At 46.6% G+C, this 20,510-nt stretch overlaps 1 protein-coding gene across 1 annotated transcript in view; it reads right to left on the bottom strand.

Annotated features, from left to right (window-relative positions):
- TOE1 (target of EGR1, exonuclease) overlaps positions 1-20,510 on the bottom strand; it is a 42,291-nt gene that overhangs the window by 9,468 nt on the left and 12,313 nt on the right. Inside the window, 2 exon segments of the mRNA XM_073593998.1 lie at positions 1,052-1,210; positions 12,318-12,414. Coding sequence (XP_073450099.1) covers positions 1,052-1,210; positions 12,318-12,414 — 256 coding nt within the window.

Raw genomic sequence — 20,510 nt, 5'->3', positions numbered from 1 at the left:
TGGAGGAAGAACATGGAGGAAGACTATATGGAGGAAGACTATATGGAGGAAGACTATATGGAGGAAGACTATATGGAGGAAGACTATATGGAGGAAGACTATATGGAGGAAGACTATATGGAGGAAGACTATATGGAGGAAGACTATATGGAGGAAGATTATAGAGGAAGACCATAGAGGAAGACCATAGAGGAAGACTATATGGAGGAAGACTATATGGAGGAAGACCATAGAGGAAGACCATGGAGGAAGACTATATGGAGGAAGACTATAGAGGAAGACCATAGAGGAAGACCATAGAGGAAGACTATATGGAGGAAGACTATATGGAGGAAGACTATATGGAGGAAGACTATATGGAGGAAGACTATATGGAGGAAGACTATATGGAGGAAGACTATATGGAGGAAGACCATGGAGGAAGACCATGGAGGAAGACCATAGAGGAAGACCATAGAGGAAGACCATAGAGGAAGACCATAGAGGAAGACCATAGAGGAAGACCATAGAGGAAGACCATAGAGGAAGACTATATGGAGGAAGACCACAGAGGAAGACCATAGAGGAAGACCATAGAGGAAGACTATATGGAGGAAGACTATATGGAGGAAGACTATATGGAGGAAGACCATGGAGGAAGACCATGGAGGAAGACCATGGAGGAAGACTATATGGAGGAAGACTATATGGAGGTATGGAGGAAGACCACAGAGGAAGACCATAGAGGAAGACCATAGAGGAAGACTATATGGAGGAAGACTATATGGAGGAAGACTATATGGAGGAAGACCATGGAGGAAGACCATGGAGGAAGACCATGGAGGAAGACTATATGGAGGAAGACTATATGGAGGAAGACTATATGGAGGAAGACTATATGGAGGAAGACCATAGAGGAAGACTATAGAGGAAGACTATATGGAGGAAGACCATGGAGGAAGACTATATGGAGGAAGACTATGGAGGAAGACTATGGAGGAAGACTATGGAGGAAGACTATGGAGGAATGCGCGGGGGGGGGGGGGAGGGGAAGGGTTTTGGTTGCAGTCACCTTGTCGTTGCCTTTGTAGTACGGGATCCCGCAGGAATATTGTTTATTGAAGTCGAATCCGTGTTGGACGAGGAATTGCACAGACTGCGGCTCGATGGTGTAATCCTCCATACACAGCAATGTCAGGTTGTAGATCTGTGATAAGTAGACATTCTTCCCCTATAGAGACAAGAAGATAAACATGGCGGACGTCAGCTCCAGACTACTCTGATTGGTGCTTTGTTGGCCTATAAGAGCCAGGCTGCTTACCTCACACCAGGGAACCGCTTGTTTAAGCACGTGAAATACAGACTGTCTGTGTTGCCCCATCAGAATAAAAGTAAACAAAATGACACAAAGCTCACTCCGTATAATTGGGGTTTGTTGATAAGAGAAGGTGTTATAATACATATTAGGGTAATGTGCCGGGTCTGCAGCCACTTCTTACCGCCATGGGTCCCTGGCACCACAATGTTGAATATTGGGGGGGGGGGGCACCTGTAGCTTTCTCAGGAATCATGGCCAGACACCCCCCCCCCCCCCCCACTGCGCATGCAAGAGCTCACGTAGCGCTCTGTGACCAGTCCTGCAGCCGCCGAGATACACAGGACCGGATCTGCGTCTCTCGGTGGCGCCATATTTAAAAACTGCAGATGACACAACAAGGCTGCATTGATGGGCATTTAAATGTCAGTTTTTTTCCTTAAAATTCCCTCCTAAACTTGGCGTGAGTGTTATACTCCGATAAATACGGTAATTTAAAAAGCTTCTTTTTTTTTTTGCAGATGTTGGATGCACAGCCTGTGATGTTCATTAGATGTGACTGATGAGTGTTGGACACGTTGACTTTACATTAACACCCAACTCGGGGGGATCGCTCCCGGAACATTCCACAATCTGTCCAATCATCATCCAGAATCAAACAGCTGGGAAAGTACAGAGGACGATCGATCCGCAGCCCAGCCGAGGGACGTTATTCAACAAACGTTTAGAAATTCTGACAAACGGTCTGCGTTGTGTAATATCCTTCTCCTCCAACAGACATCGCGACGGTTACATGTCTCACAAACCACAGAAGAGGAAGAGTTATTACAAGTCATTATTAGAGAACAAGAGAGTTATTAGAGGTCATGAGGGCGATATTATGGAAGATTCCAGAGCTTTAGAGGCGCCCTGAGGTAGGACAAAGTTATCCATCCTGTATAGTGGGGTATCCTCCTCCTGTATACAGTAAAACCTCGGATTGTGAAGATAATTCGTTCCACAAACCTGCTTGTAATCCAAAGCACTTGTATATCAAAGCGAATTTCCCCATAAGAAATAATGGAAACTCAGATGATTCGTTCCACAACCATTTATATAAATCCTTCAGTTTATAGTCCATATAAAAAAGATTCTAGCGATGTGATTGGTTGTGTAACCATAAAATGTCCGTCTACAAATGGAATCCTCCACAAGGGGATTAGAAGCAAAATCCAGCAGGAGCTCCAGAGTATAAAAGAGAAGAGAGGCGCCTCTAAGTGTAGCAATATGTTGTACCTTCATTACATGTAACCATATTGCTACACTTAGAGGCTCCTCTCTTCTCTTTTACACTCAGTTGTGACGCTACTTGTATATCAAGTCAAAACTTATTTAAAAATTTTGCTGGTCTTGCAAAACGCTTTGTACTGTAGTGGGGTATCCTCCTCCTCCTGTGTGCAGTACATGAAGATGCTCAGGGGAGGGGTCTGTCTCCTCCATCCCCACTCTGGATAGCCGCCCCACAAGGATCCATCTATGATGAGACTCACTTAAAAAAGGAAGATGTACTTCCTAAAGGACCAAATCTATTCCTAACATTTGTTGTTTACATGTTAACCACTTCCAGCCCAAGGATATCATATGACATCATTTGAGTGGAGATATCTGAATGGCTGCTGACATCATCCGGATATCATCTTTTACAGCCGGCGATTCTGTGCACCATAAGAACACGGCAGTTCAGCCGCCTGATCGTTCTTATGGGCAGCAAGAAGGGACACCCCCCCCGGGACCCCCCCCCCTCGCTGTCCTCAGGTGCTTCTCCCGACTCGTCCGTACGATCGGCGAGCCGGAGAATGAATCCGCCTCAACGGACAATTATCATAGAGATTTCCGGTGACCAGAAGGTCCCCAGTCCATAGGATCTTCGGAGGCCCAGGCGCAACATTATGACGTCGCGTCCGGCCGGCGGAAGTAAACAAAGCTGAGAACTCGGCTGGAAAGAAAGAGAAATCTTTCATTTTTTTGGATCTCTGTCCTTCCAGCCTGGAGGAGAGATCTGAAGTCTTATAGACCCCACATCTCTCCATAGAGGACCCGTCACCCCCTATTACTGTCACATGGGATGTTTACATTCATTATAGACCCCACATCTCTCCATAGAGGACCCGTCACCCCCTATTACTGTCACATGGGATGTTTACATTCATTATAGACCCCAGATCTCTCCATAAAGAGGACCTGTCACCTCCTATTACTGTCACATGGGATGTTTACATTCATTATAGACCCCAGATCTCTCCATAAAGAGGACCTGTCACCGTCTATTACTGTCACATGGGATGTTTACATTCATTATAGATCCCAGATCTCTCCATAAAGAGGACCTGTCACCTCCTATTACTGTCACATGGGATGTTTACATTCATTATAGACCCCAGATCTCTCCATAAAGAGGACCTGTCACCTCCTATTACTGTCACATGGGATGTTTACATTCATTATAGACCCCAGATCTCTCCATAAAGAGGACCTGTCACCTCCTATTAGTGTCACATGGGATGTTTACATTCATTATAGACCCCAGATCTCTCCATAAAGAGGACCTGTCACCGCCTATTACTGTCACATGGGATGTTTACATTCATTATAGACCCCAGATCTCTCCATAAAAAGGACCTGTCACCTCCTATTACTGTCACATGGGATGTTTACATTCATTATAGACCCCAGATCTCTCCATAAAGAGGACCTGTCACCTCCTATTACTGTCACATGGGATGTTTACATTCATTATAGACCCCAGATCTCTCCATAAAGAGGACCTGTCACCATCTATTACTGTCACATGGGATGTTTACATTCATTATAGACCCCAGATCTCTCCATAAAGAGGACCTGTCACCTCCTATTACTGTCACATGGGATGTTTACATTCATTATAGACCCCAGATCTCTCCATAAAGAGGACCTGTCACCTCCTATTACTGTCACATGGGATGTTTACATTCATTATAGACCCCAGATCTCTCCATAAAGAGGACCTGTCACCTCCTATTACTGTCACATAGGATGTTTACATTCATTATAGACCCCAGATCTCTCCATAAAGAGGACCTGTCACCTCCTATTACTGTCACATGGGATGTTTACATTCATTATAGACCCCAGATCTCTCCATAAAGAGGACCTGTCACCTCCTATTACTGTCACATAGGATGTTTACATTCATTATAGACCCCAGATCTCTCCATAAAGAGGACCTGTCACCGTCTATTACTGTCACATGGGATGTTTACATTCATTATAGACCCCAGATCTCTCCATAAAGAGGACCTGTCACCTCCTATTACTGTCACATGGGATGTTTACATTCATTATAGACCCCAGATCTCTCCATAAAGAGGACCTGTCACCATCTATTACTGTCACATGGGATGTTTACATTCATTATAGACCCCAGATCTCTACATAAAGAGGACCTGTCACCTCCTATTACTGTCACATGGGATGTTTACATTTATTATAGACCCCAGATCTCTCCATAAAGAGGACCTGTCACCGTCTATTACTGTCACATGGGATGTTTACATTCATTATAGACCCCAGATCTCTCCATAAAGAGGACCTGTCACCTCCTATTACTGTCACATGGGATGTTTACATTCATTATAGACCCCACATCTCTCCATAAAGAGGACCCGTCACCTCCTATTACTGTCACATGGGATGTTTACATTCATCATAGACCCCAGATCTCTCCATAAAGAGGACCTGTCACCTCCTATTACTGTCACATGGGATGTTTACATTCATTATAGACCCCAGATCTCTCCATAAAGAGGACCTGTCACCTCCTATTACTGTCACATGGGATGTTTACATTCATTATAGACCTCAGATCTCTCCATAAAGAGGACCTGTCACCGTCTATTACTGTCACATGGGATGTTTACATTCATTATAGACCCCAGATCTCTCCATAAAGAGGACCTGTCACCTCCTATTACTGTCACATGGGATGTTTACATTCATTATAGACCCCACATCTCTCCATAAAGAGGACCCGTCACCTCCTATTACTGTCTCATGGGATGTTTACATTCATTATAGACCCCAGATCTCTCCATAAAGAGGACCCGTCACCTCCTATTACTGTCACATGGGATGTTTACATTCATTATAGACCCCAGATCTCTCCATAAAGAGGACCTGTCACCACCTATTACTGTCACATGGGATGTTTACATTCATTATAGACCCCAGATCTCTCCATAAAGAGGACCTGTCACCTCCTATTACTGTCACATAGGATGTTTACATTCATTATAGACCCCAGATCTCTCCATAAAGAGGACCTGTCACCGTCTATTACTGTCACATGGGATGTTTACATTCATTATAGACCCCAGATCTCTCCATAAAGAGGACCTGTCACCTCCTATTACTGTCACATGGGATGTTTACATTCATTATAGACCCCAGATCTCTCCATAAAGAGGACCTGTCACCTCCTATTACTGTCACATGGGATGTTTACATTCATTATAGACCCCAGATCTCTCCATAAAGAGGACCTGTCACCTCCTATTACTGTCACATGGGATGTTTACATTCATTATAGACCCCAGATCTCTCCATAAAGAGGACCTGTCACCGTCTATTACTGTCACATGGGACGTTTACATTCCTTGTAATAGGAAAAAAAATGATCAAAAAATAAAGAAAAAAAAATGTAAAGAGAAAGTGTAAAATAAAATTTAAAAATTAAAGCGCCCCCCATGTGCTCGCGTCAGAAACGAACGCATACGTAAGTCCCGCCTACATAGGTAAAGGCGTTTAAATCACACATGTGAGGTATCACTGCGTGCGTTAGAGCGAGAGCAATAATTCTAGCCTAAGATCTCCTCTAAACTGGTAACCTGTAAAAAATGTTAAAGGGTCTCCTATGGAGATTTTTAAGTACTAAGGTTTAGCACCATTCCATGAGTGTGCGCAATTTTAAAGCGTGACATGTTAGGTTATCTATTTACTCGGTGTAACATCATCTTTCACATTATACAAAAAAAAAAAATAATAAATAATAATATGGGCTAACTTTACCATTTAGTTTTTTTTTTTAATTCAGTTTTTCCCCAAAAAAAGCGTTTGAAAAATTGCTGCGCAAATACCATGTGACGTAAAAAGTTGCAACGATCGCCGTTTTATTCCCCAGAGTCTCTGCTAAAATTATATATGTGACGTAAAAAGTTGCAACGATCGCCGTTTTATTCCCCAGAGTCTCTGCTAAAATTTTTTATTATATATAATAAAAAATTTTAGCTAAAATTGCTAAAATTTTTTATAAAACTGCAGAGACGTCACATGGTATTTGCGCAGCAATTTTTCAAACGCTTTTTTTGGGGAAAAACTTAATTTTTTTTTTTTTTTTTTTTTAGCAAAGACGCAATTATTTCGTTAAAAATACACTTTTCTGAATTTAAAAAAGACTAAACTGTAAAGTCTGCCCAATTTTTTTTTTGTTTTTTATATTGTGAGATGATGTTGCGCCGACTAAATAGATACCAAACGTGTCACGCTTTAAAACTGCGCACGCTCATGGAATGGCGACAAACTACTGTACTTAAAAACCTCCATAGGCGATGCTTACGTTTACCAGTTTAGAGTTACAGAGGAGGTCCAGTGCACTGTCCATTTTTAAAAAAACTGATCACTTTTATTGCTATCACAAGGAACGTAAACATCCGAACTATATGGGCTGGGTGTAACAAGATGTCCGCTGCTGGCTTACTGCAGCCGAGTGCAGGGTGTACCAAGATGGTGTTGTGATGTTTACCCTCCAGAGACACGGAACGTCACTTCCTGTACCGAATTGTTTTGGACGGATTATGCGGCAGCGCCCTGCACCCCTGCCCCGGCCAAATTGCCTCCGTGTTCCACTGCTGCTAAACCGATCTCCGCAACGCCCTCTCCGCAACGCCGACTTCCGGTTCCAGGTATCGGATCTGGCATCGGGAGCATTTGGTACAAGTACTCACACAAATGCTTGCTATCGGGACAACCTGAATTTCTTGTTCTCTTCCTACAGCTGATCCTTTCCCCATCACTGGCTTACCATGGCCTTGTTCTGCACGAGGTCTCTTTGTGGAGGCGGACATCTTGGTAAAGACAGATTTTTACTTCCTCATTTCAAATCCTGCACCCCCGATGACTGGAGGGGTAATGATGAAGCAGTAGAAATAGACAGAGAACAGATCTACAGAATGGATAAAGCAGAAGCAGAGAGATCCTTGCACTGCATGTTCTCAGGTACAGCTTTCCTCACCAGGAAGAAGAACATTGAGGAGAAGGTGATGTCACTACGGTGCTACTGAAGTGTCACAGATGATCGCAAACTGCAGACAGACAGTTATGAGGATACAGAACATGGGGGCCTAGCACTGGTTTTTTTTTTCTGCAGGAATTGCAGACAAAAAAAAAAAAAAGGTACACTTGGCATTTCTAGATGCTCCCTATAATACAGTAAATCTTCAGTTTTTCAGGTCTACTTTAAAGCCACCTCCAGTATATTTATATTACTTGCCTTGTGGCTGTAAAAAAAAAAAATAAATAAATAAAATACCGCAGCTTCGGCTGCACTACTCATCTCATCTCTTGTACCGTCCACTCGTCTCTGTGATCTTCTAGTTTGAATAAAGCCTGGAATTGTTTAATCCACTTACTCTTTGTCTAAGATTTCACAAAGGACCCGCCTACCAAGACAGCCCCATTAGGTCACCCCGGACTTGGAGAACACTTTAGACCTCACAATGATACGGTGCTGGATTCAAGGATCCATCCACCACTGGAGGAAGAGGACCCCATGGTCTAATAGGGCGTACACACGGTCGGACTTTGTTTGGACATTCCGACAACAAAATCCTAGGATTTTTTCCGAAGGATGTTGGCTCAAACTTGTCTTGCATACACACGGTCACACAAAGTTGTCGGAAAATCCAATCGTTCTGAACGTGGTGACGTAAAACACGTATGTCGGGACTATAAATGGGGCAGTGGCCAATAGCTTTCATCTCTTTATTTATTCTGAGCATGCGTGGCACTTTGTCCGTCGGATTTGTGTACACACGATCGGAATTTCCGACAACGGATTTTGTTGTCGGAAAATTTTATCTCCTGCTCTCCAACTTTGTGTGTCGGAAAATCCGATGGAAAATGTCCGATGGAATCCACACACGGTCGGAATTTCCGACAACACGCTCCGATCGGACATTTTCCATCGGAAAATCCGACCGTGTGTATGGGGCATAAGAGACCAAAGAACGCAGATAAAATGTTATGTACTGTATATACTCGAGTATAAGTCAAAATTTTCAGCCCTTTTTTTTGGGCTGAAAGTGTCCCCCACGACTTATACTCAAGTCACCGCCGTCTGTCTGCATGATCAGCATGTCATGCAGGCAGACGGCGGCCAGCGTGTGATGATATCGTTCGGAGGCTATTCCGGCTTTCAAAAGCCGCGCCTCCTGCTCGTCTGTGATAGGCTGAACACTCCATTTCCCACCAGTCAGTGTACAGCCTATCATGGACATTCTCTCATCCTCGTCCGTGGTATGAGAATGAGAGAATGTCCATGATAGGCTGACCGCTGACTGCTGAGTGTTCTGCCTATCACAGACGAGGAGGAGGCGCGGCTTTTGAACAGTGGAATGGCCGCCGAAGTGTATTATCACACGCTGATCGGAGGATGGAGATCGCCACAGGGAGGTTGCACAGGACACAGGACACATGTACAGGACACAGGAACACATACACATGTACAGGACACAGGGACACATACACATGTACAGGACACAGGAACACATACACATGTACAGGACACATGTACAGGACACAGGAACACATACACATGTACAGGACACAGGGATACATACACATGTACAGGACACAGGGACACATACACATGTACAGGACACATGTACAGGACACAGGGACACATACACATGTACAGGACACAGGGACACATACACATGTACAGGACACATGTACAGGACACAGGGACACATACACATGTACAGGACACAGGGACACATACACATGTACAGGACACATGTACAGGACACAGGGACACATACACATGTACAGGACACAGGGACACATACACATGTACAGGACACAGGGACACATACACATGTACAGGACACAGGGACACATACACATGTACAGGACACAGGGACACATACACATGTACAGGACACATGTACAGGACACATGTACAGGACACAGGGACACATACACATGTACAGGACACATGTACAGGACACAGGGACACATACACATGTACAGGACACATGTACAGGACACAGGGACACATACAGGACACATACACATGTACAGGACACATGGACACATACAGGACACATACACATGTACAGGACACATGTACAGGACACAGGGACACATACAGGACACATGTACAGGACACATGTACAGGACACATGTACAGGACACAGGAACACATACACAGGACACATACAGGACACATGTACAGGACACATGTACAGGATTCAGGGAGGCATGCAGCTGCAGATGGGCATTGTTTACCCTCTTTTTCCGCTTACAGTAGCTGCTGCATTTCTCACCCTCGTCTTATACTCGGGTCAATAGGTTTTTCCCAGTTTTTTGTGGTAAATTAGGGGCCTCGACTTATACTCGAGTATATACGGTATACACTATAGAGCTGCACAATTATTCGTTAAAAAAAAAAATTGGGATCTCAATTTAACCCCCCTTACGATTTTAATCTGGCATTTTCACGATTCAGTGCAGAGCCGTTCTCTGCTCACACCCGACAGCTGTCAAAAAAAAAAAAAAAGCAACCTGCCAAGTTTATCACAACATTACTAAGCGCTGAGATAAAAATAAACATTGTAACATTTGGTTCTTTTAGATCAAAGGGATGATCTTTGGTCTGTGAATGAGGTCAGTTTAAAGCGAAGTTCCACCCAAAAGTGGAACTTCCACGCATTTGTCCCCCCTCCAGTGTCACAACTGGCACCTTTCGGGGGCGAGGGGGACAGGATACCTGTGTTTGCCCTATCCTGTTCCCACTTCCGGGAGCCACAGCCGCGGATATTGACATCACGGCTCGGCTCCCTCCTCCTTCCCCTGTGGCCGGGCAAGTAGGAGAGAGGAGCGGAGCCTCGCGCATGCGTAGTAGGGTTTCTGGCGTGAAGCCGTAAGGCTACACTGCTGTGTTCCCTTCCCTGCAATGGTGGCGGCAGCACCTGACAGCCCATGGAAACATCAGCTGCGGTGCCGACATTGCTGGACTCCAGAACAGGTAAGTGTCCAATTGTTAAAAGCCAACAGCTGCAGTATGTGTACAGTGTGTGTAGAGTATGTGTACAGTGTGTGTAGAGTATGTGTACAGTGTGTGTAGAGTATGTGTACAGTGTGTGTAGAGTATGTGTACAGTGTGTGTGGAGTATGTGTACAGTGTGTGTGGAGTATGTGTACAGTGTGTGTGGAGTATGTGTACAGTGTGTGTGGAGTATGTGTACAGTGTGTGTAGAGTATGTGTACAGTGTGTGTAGAGTATGTGTACAGTGTGTGTAGAGTATGTGTACAGTGTGTGTAGAGTATGTGTACAGTGTGTGTAGAGTATGTGTACAGTGTGTGTAGAGTATGTGTACAGTGTGTGTAGAGTATGTGTACAGTGTGTGTGGAGTATGTGTACAGTGTGTGTGGAGTATGTGTACAGTGTGTGTGGAGTATGTGTACAGTGTGTGTAGAGTATGTGTACAGTGTGTGTAGAGTATGTGTACAGTGTGTGTAGAGTATGTGTACAGTGTGTGTAGAGTATGTGTACAGTGTGTGTAGAGTATGTGTACAGTGTGTGTAGAGTATGTGTACAGTGTGTGTAGAGTATGTGTACAGTGTGTGTAGAGTATGTGTACAGTGTGTGTAGAGTGTGTGTACAGTGTGTGTAGAGTATGTGTACAGTGTGTGTAGAGTATGTGTACAGTGTGTGTAGAGTATGTGTACAGTGTGTGTAGAGTATGTGTACAGTGTGTGTACAGTGTGTGTACAGTGTGTGTAGAGTATGTGTAGCTGCTGGTTTTTAATCTTTTCAGCGGTGGGCGGAGCTCCTCTTTAACCACTTAGAGCCGAGTTCCAGGCTTTTTTTTTTTTTTTTATTAAAAGTCAGCAGCTACAAAAAGTTTAGCTGCTGACTTTTAATAAACAGACACTTACCTGTTCCACGGTCCAGGGATGCAGCTGCACGGAGCCTCGCTCCTCTCCCTCTCCTCTGCGCATCCATTGGAACTGTGGGCACCCGGCTGTGACAGCTTGTGGCTCCCGGGCGCGCACTGCGCATGCGTGAGTCACACTGAGCTCTCCCAGTGGACAGACAATCTTCTGGGACCTCTCACGTGTCCCAGAAGATTGCCGAGAGGGAGGGGCCGCCTAGGGGAGAGGAGGAGTCGCCTAGGCGGTCCCTGGGCAGAAGGAGGAAGTGAGACGGGAAGTCCTTCTCTAAAGTAGTCACCCACCCCACCCCAAAAAAAATGACACGCCAAATGTGGCACGTGGGGGGGAGTGCTTAATTCCCTAGGGAATAAAATGGCGTTGCAATCTTTATTGTTGCACTGTATTTGCACAGCGGTCTTTCAAATGCAATTTTTTGGGAAGAAATACACTTCAATTAGTTAAATATAAATAAACAGTAAAGTTAGCCCAATTTTTTTGTAAAATGTGAAGGACGAGGTTACGCCCAGAATCATGAAAAAAATCATGATTCTCCTTTTATCCAGAATCGTGCAGCTCTAATACACTATATTAAAAAAAAAAAAAAAAAAAAAAAAAAAAAGAAGAAAGTGCAGGGGCGCTCCATGAAGAGTGCTGGCTGGAGCTGGGCGGAGTGAGAACTGGTGCAATCACTTTTTTCATACAATATGCACACTGTGAATTCAGCTGATCCATGTGATAAGAGCTTTTGATGGTGAAAGTATAAACACATCACATTCCACCAATCACTGCTCACCTTTTCTGGCAGCTCTTTAAAGCAGGCGATTCCCAGGGAGATGACGGAACGCGTCCGGGCAGCATGACAGATCGCCTTATAACGTTCCTCAATACACCTAGAACAGAGCCAGATATACCTCCATTACTGGGAGTCACACTGTACAAAACCTATCAGGTCTATTACCAACCAATCACAGCGGAGATCCAGTCTGTATACAGATCACCAGTAAACACAGCATTGAGTTATACGCACATCCTGATTTTTTTTTTATGTTTTGTAGCAGCAACAGAAAGCGGACAATACTGCTGTGTCATCCTAAATATTATAGGAGGTGCAACCATTGAACTCCTAAATTGTATGTAAACCCTGATAATGGCGATTTGTTTGCCAACTTTTAGTCTGTTAAAGAATTTCAAGCATTGTCTATTTCTATACGGTTCCAGTTTTCTTCCAATGTAACTCTATTTACAATCCACTGAAGAAGAACCTGCTACTACAGTGATCCCCACTTGCTTCCAGGTCCCATGCTGAGCAGCCGGCCTGATGCATTGTGAATACGGGGGGGGGGGGGCTCTCCGCCATACAGAGTGCTTCGCATTTTTTGAATGAAGGCAAAATGTTCTCGGATTGGACGAGGTGAAGAGGTGGTGACATCACAATGCTTTAAATATACCATTGAAAGTGTTATTTAAAATTTCCTAAAATTCATTTGCAAATACTTTTTTTTTTCCCCCTTAAAAACTGGAGCCGCCGCTGTCCCTCACACAGAGTTTCCCTGAACTTCCGTCTGGGGAGCATTCACAGTGATCATTACTGAAGCACCACCTCCTGCACTGCATATTAATCAACATGCTGGAGCCCAGAGATCAGGCAAGCAGATGTCAGATCAGGAGCTGGGGGGGTGAAGCAGCTGTATTGTGAGTGAGCAGCGTCTCTGTGCAACCTGTGCATGGGGGTCTCTGCTGGGAGCGCGCATGTAGTGGGGGGGGGGTCTCTGCTGGGAGCGCGCATGTAGTGGGGGGGGTCTCTGCTGGAAGCGCGCATGTAGTGGGGGGGGGTCTCTGCTGGGAGCGCGCATGTAGTGGGGGGGGTCTCTGCTGGGAGCGCGCATGTAGTGGGGGGGGGTCTCTGCTGGGAGCGCGCATGTAGTGGGGGGGGGTCTCTGCTGGGAGCGCGCATGTAGTGGGGGGGGTCTCTGCTGGGAGCGCGCATGTAGTGGGGAGGGGTCTCTGCTGGGAGCGCGCATGTAGTGGGGGGGGGGTGTCTCTGCTGGGAGCGCGCATGTAGTGGGGGGGGGGTCTCTGCTGGGAGCGCGCATGTAGTGGGGGGGGGTCTCTGCTGGGAGCGCGCATGTAGTGGGGGGGGGTCTCTGCTGGGAGCGCGCATGTAGTGGGGGGGGGGGGGGTCTCTGCTGGGAGCGCGCATGTAGTGGGGGGGGTCTCTGCTGGGAGCGCGCATGTAGTGGGGAGGGGTCTCTGCTGGGAGCGCGCATGTAGTGGGGGGGGTGTCTCTGCTGGGAGCGCGCATGTAGTGGGGGGGGGTCTCTGCTGGGAGCGCGCATGTAGTGGGGGGGGTCTCTGCTGGGAGCGCGCATGTAGTGGGGGGGGGGGTCTCTGCTGGGAGCGCGCATGTAGTGGGGGGGTCTCTGCTGGGAGCGCGCATGTAGTAGGGGGGGTCTCTGCTGGGAGCGCGCATGTAGTAGGGGGGGTCTCTGCTGGGAGCGCGCATGTAGTGGGGGGGTCTCTGCTGGGAGGGCGCATGTAGTGGGGGGGAGGGTCTCTGCTGGGAGCGCGCATGTAGTGGGGGGGTCTCTGCTGGGAGCGCGCATGTAGTGGGGGGGGTCTCTGCTGGGAGCGCGCATGTAGTGGGGGGGGGGGTCTCTGCTGGGAGCGCGCATGTAGTGGGGGGGGGGGGGGTCTCTGCTGGGAGGGCGCATGTAGTTGGGGGGGGGTCTCTGCTGGGAGGGCGCATGTAGTGGGGGGGAGGGTCTCTGCTGGGAGCGCGCATGTAGTGGGGGGGTCTCTGCTGGGAGGGCGCATGTAGTGGGGGGGAGGGTCTCTGCTGGGAGCGCGCATGTAGTGGGGGGGGTCTCTGCTGGGAGGGCTCATGTAGTGGGGGGGGGGGGGTCTCTGCTGGGAGCGCGCATGTAGTGGGGGTGTGAAGGAATGTGATGTAGATAATAATAGTAATCTGAAAATGTCTATTTTCTTATGTGCATACATATTTTTCTCCTTACTCATTATATAAGTATACAGATTTGCTCTGTTCCTATATTTTCTCAAAATGGCGTGTACCCCCTACCTCCCACACACAGAAGAACGCGGAACTGGAGATAAGAACAAAGAGAGCCAAACCTCGTTATGAAAATTATCCATCTTCTTTTCTATCTTGACCAATGAGATGTACCTATTAGACTGACATAGCAATGACGTATTTGTGTGTATAAAACATTAACACCGCCTTGAATAAATTAGAAGTGTAACAGTAACGAAACTGAGCGTGTCTCAGTGTGTTTACTTTTATATGCATGCATATCAACACTTTTCAAATTAGAGACAGCAGCAGATAACCTTGAGCTCGATTGGAGCTCTTAATCATTTCCATAACAATTGGTGCCGAAACCCGGGACCTCAGGCTACGGTCGAAGTTATACCGCGACAAGCATTCGGGCGTTAACTGATTAATGAGAGTGGGGTTTGCGCAGCCCTAACAGTACCGGTGAGTTGATTGATATTCTTACCACTGTACGACTCTCTTATCTTTCGGTTGACGGCTGGATTCTGTCGGTATGCTGAGACTGTCTTAGAGGCAGGTATTTCCTCGCCTGAGGTTGTTTAACGAACCTGCTGATGGGTTTCTGCTGACTGTATTTGTTCACTGTCTGCCATTCTTTGGGCTACGAAACTCAGCAGTCTAAAAGTGCTACATGCGTGAATGTATGGTCTCATCTCCAGACGAGCTGTCGGCCTCTGGGATGAGATAGTTTTTTTTGTAGCAGTCGTTTATAGACAGGGGTACTCTAGGTTCAAGGAACCTTTGAGGGTTATCTCAGCTGCTGGCTTTGCAGTCTGAAAGCGTTACAGAGGACTCACCCCAAGAAGAGTTGTCGGCCTCTTGGTGTAGAGCTGTAGAAAAACGTCTATAAACGGGTTTATTTTTGCAGGGTGGTCTGCCCTTGCGTTTATCTTAGCCTGCTGAGGCTTTACGGTTCAGAGAGTGGCAGGTGTAATGTCCTGTCGTGATTGTATTTGTGGTTTATTGTTTGCTATATACACGAGAGGGGGTGGGGACTGGTTAAAGTCGGAGGGGGGCTGCCCGGGAGATCTGTTGGGTCGCGGGCCGTTGCTCCTCACTACCCCTAATGTGTTTGTTCTTGTTCTGAGATTAACCGTACATTAGTCTTATGAGCTCCCACCGAAGGAATTTGCTGATAAGAACGCTGAGAAAAATATTAACTCCTTGGTTGTATGTATTCCCCTCTCAAGCCGTTAGCCGAGAAACAGAAAGTGATATTGGATAAAGGAAGTTAAGAAAGATGGCGATTGTATTATGTATGTAAAGAAAATTGGATAAAGGAAGTTAAGAAAGATGGCGATTGTATTATGTATGTTTATCACAAAACTGATAATATGTTGGAACCTGAAACAAAGGAGGGGAGGGACAGCACTGCCCTCCGTCTAACAACCACTCCTTTCTCACCACCCAAGCACAACCCACTGTGACAACTCAGCCCGGCGGCCATCTTAGTGCACCCATGCCTTCACTTTCTACCCAGTCCAGTGCACTTCCTGCCGGCGGCCATCTTGGTACACCCAGTAAGCTTAAACAGCCTGTACCCAGCCCTCCCTGTTTTAGACCAAGATGGTTCATACCACACACCTGTCTTCCCCAATACGGGAGCATCACATTCCCAGGCTGGATATGTTAATGATGAAGAAGCATCTGAGTGGGAAGCCCGACAGCAGGCAGCAAGGCCACCCACTGATTTAACCCCCAATCCGGCTCCAGACTCTCAGTTCCGAGAGGATCTCAAACACATGCTGGCAACCGTAAAGAACAGTGCCTCTTGTCAGCCCCTGCCCCAACAACAGTCTCGGTTACCAGAAGGGGCACCAGTGATGTATGTCGCTTTTACTCTATCACAAGCAGCGGCCTTAGTGACAAGTCTGCCTGACCCAGAGAAGCAGCCAATTCCCTTCTACCACAGGATAGTGCAGATACAAGAAACTTACTCAGCTGCCTGGAGAGACTTGATCAGCCTATGCCAAATCAAAGCAGGATATGTCTTTTGGCCAGTCATGCAGACAGCCTTCAATGATGCCTGCCTGACAAGTGCCACTTCCTACACCTCAGGCGTGGAGTTCTGTGCACAACTCCACGACTGGGCAAAGGAGAAGTTGACGGATCAGAAGACCACAATCCAAGATATTACCCAAGATAAAGGGTAGTGTGTGAAGAAGTATCATGCTAGACTCATAAAGGCACACACACACATATTATCAACTGCTTTTGTTTCAGGGCTCAGAGAGGATATCAGAAAAGGCCTGATGGTGGCCCGCCCTGAATACCATTCAATGAAAATGTCTGATTTATTGTTGGTGGCCAGAGGTATAGAAAATCAAAAAGGTAAAAAACCAACGCCCCTCATGGTAACCCATGATGAAGATCCCGCCTACACTCGTCCACCACCACTGCCCAATACCAGGGTAAGGATCACCTGTTACAACTGTGGGAAACGGGGTCACATAAGGAAAGAATGCAGAGCCCCAAGATGCCCCAGACGAAAAACCTACCACTTTCCTCATTGACAGGGGTGCAGCCAAAAGTGTGTTGAGAGCGGTGAACCTGCCTAATAATTCTTTCCTTTCCACTTCCTGATTTGCTTGCCAGATTTGTGGTGTCCTCTACATGTCCCTTGAATCTACTAGGAGCTGATGTGTTGTCCAGACTACAGGCCTCAATCAGGACACGCCTGAAGGGGGGTGAAGTTACATACTCCCCTATCTTTAGAAGACTCATCTGCTTTGTGTTCTCTGCCTCTCCTGATGACACTTAATGAAGAAAAAAACTTCAAGTTCAATACTGCAGGAAGTACTTGACAGAATCCCTGCGTGCCTATGGTCCACAGGACCGGGAGACAACGGTAACTTAAAGGTGCCACCAGTTTCAGTCAAGCTAAAAGAGGGCGCTTCATTGCCCCGGAAACCACAATAACCCCAAGAAGAGAATCCTAAAAAGAGAACCAGGTACCTACTGTGGATGCCTTTGACTGCAAAATACCTCACAGAGGTGGACCTTACAAACGTTTTCTTCAGTGTCCACCCTCACCCCTCCTGCTGGTACCTTTTCGCATTCATCCACGGAAAGAAACGGCAACATACCTAAACAGTTGTGCCACAAGGGGCACAGAACTTTCCAAGCCAGTTTGCAAAAGCTATGGCTATCATCCTTGACACATGACAAAAGGAACACCCGGAAGTGATTCTCTTCCAACATGTTGATGACCTTCTCTTTTGTGCAGCTGACTTACCCCCTGTTGAAGTCACCTCAGAAAGCCTGTTGTGCTATCTTGCCAACCAGGGCTGCAGAGCCTCAAAGCCCAAATTGCAGTGGTGCTCAACACCTGTCATTTTCCTTGGACTAATTTCCTAGTGCAGAGCATGGATTCCAGAAGCCTTCCTACTGATGCTCTGCAATCAGACCCTTCCAGATGTCTCCTGAAGAAATATCTAAAGTTTGAAACCCTTGAGTGCGCCACCCCCGGCGCTAGGGCTCCCAGCCTACGACAAAACGCTCAAGCTCTTTGTATCCGAACGTCTGGGACATGCTGCAGGTGTACTCACCCAATCACACGGCATCAGCCTACGCCCCATAGGATATTATTCCTGTCGGCTGGATGCGGTAGCAAGAGGAGGCCTATTGTGTCTACGAGCTGGATTTGCTACACAAGACTTGCTTGACAAAACTTTGAACTTGGTCCTCGGACACTGCCTCGTTCTGCTTGTTCCCCATGACGTTGTTGCCATATTCAACCAAGATCCAGCCGAAACACTTGTCCACTACCAGACACTTGAGACTCCTGTGTTCCCTCCTACTGGACAGCATTACTCTATTAAGTTGTCAAACACTGAACCCTACCACCCTTCTTCCACTTCTCGAGGGGGGAAAGGAGGAGGAGGAGTAGAGTCTTGACTTGTCACCCCCGTGACCGCACAGGACACGCGGTCACCACTGAAAACACCGTTCTACAAGTTGAAGCCTTACCACCGGTGATGTCTACACAGGATGCAGAGCTGTAAGCACTTACTACAGCACGTAAATGGGCAGAGGGAAAAAGAGCCAACATTCATATGAACTCAAGATATGCTTTCAGCATTGCCCATGATTATGGTGTTATCTAGGACAGAGGATTCCTGATGGCTGCAGGAACACCTGTGAAAAATTGATTGATGCCTTGCTTCTCCCAACCCAAGTGACTATTCTGAGTAAAAGCACACGACAAAATGAACTCAAAGGAAGCTTAAGACAATCATCGAGCCAATACAGCTGCTAAACAGACAGCTGGTGGTCCGCGGGAAGTGGACAGCAGGGTGGTAGAAGAAAACCACCCCGTGCTTACCTTACAGACTTTCCCAGTGGACAGAGTTTATCTAAAAGAACTACAGGAAACAGCAAGTCCGGATAAGAAGGAAAGCTGGAAACGGAGAGGAACAACTCTCAGAAATGGACTATTCGAGTGCAACAAGAAGCCTTGTCTACCCAGGAGTATGTACCCAGCCGTGGTGCAATGGGCACATGGAGCTGCCCACTTGACAAAGACTTTTATGAACTCTCTTATCAACAAGTGTTGCACCAAGAGTTACTCCACTGACCGACAACTTCTACAGATCATGCATTATCTGCACCAAATGTAACCCAGAATACACAGAAGAAGCACCTGGCAAAAGCCCTATACCCCATTCCAGAGGATGCAAATTGATCATTCTCAAGTGCCAAGAAGTGGCAGATTCGAATACGCCCTAGTGGAAGTGGTCATGACTGCCAGGACCACAGCTAAGAAATTACTGAGTGAGATAGTATGTAGATTTGGGGTCCCAGAGGTGATATTGAGAGATCAGGGACCAGCCCTAACAACAACCCTTACTAAAGAGATTTGGGCAGCACTGGGGGTTCAGTTGGCACTACACATCCCATACCACCCTCAAAGTAGCGGGAAGGTAGAAAGGATGAATGGGACACTAAAAACAGGATGTTAAAGATGGCCCAATAGACTAACATGAGTTGGCCCATTGCCCTGTTCAGTGTCAGACACACCCCCAGGGGAAACATGCCCTATCCCCTTATGAAATTTTGTTTGGTTCAGCTCCCAGACTTGGTTGTTACTTTCCACAACAGTTACAGTTACAGTCTGATGTGTTGACTAATTATGTAACCACATTATCACGAGAATTAACCTGAATGCATGTCCAGGTGTTTTCTTCCATTCCAGATCCTGAATCAGATACAGGAACACACCAACTACTGTCTGGAGATCCTTGAGCCAAGTTATGATGGTCCATTCCAAGTTTTGCTGACCACAGCCACCTCAGTCAAGTTGGCCAGGAAGAACACCTGAATGCACGCTTATCACTGCAGGAGAGCGTGTTTTCGGGTGCTGCATATCCTTTTTCTGTTTGATCTAGGGGGGAGGGGCCCAGGAGGTGGCCATCACAAAAATGATAACATAATTATGTTTTGGTGTAACTCTTCAGGTACACATGTGACCACCTTTACCTTAGATTACTGTGACATAGTACCTTGTCCGTTTGACCCTTCATGGTGATGCCATTGGTACAGTGATATCCCTGACGGTAAGGACATATATGTATGCCACACAGACAGTTACTGGGGACAGAGTTGTGGTTTCTGTGGGGGCCAGTGGGTTGGAACACAGGGCCAGACTGGGCGACCACAGAGTGCATTAGACAAAAAAGATGAAAATAGAAAGCCCCCATATCCTAACCAAAGATACCCCTGATACATGCACTGACCCAGCACACAGTCAGAGGAGGAAGCGAGCAGCTCTCTCCGGAAGCTTTGATCCTCATGTATACATACATGTCATAGGGGTTACAAGGGGGGTCCCTGATGAGTTTAAAGGCAGGGATCAGGTAAAAGCTGGTTTTGAGTCTTTGATCCCCATAACAACTGTCAGCAAGAATGTAGATTGAA

Source organism: Aquarana catesbeiana, linkage group LG07, assembly GCF_042186555.1.
Source record: "Aquarana catesbeiana isolate 2022-GZ linkage group LG07, ASM4218655v1, whole genome shotgun sequence".
NCBI lineage: Eukaryota > Metazoa > Chordata > Amphibia > Anura > Ranidae > Aquarana > Aquarana catesbeiana.
This window is presented reverse-complemented; position numbering and strand designations above follow the sequence as displayed.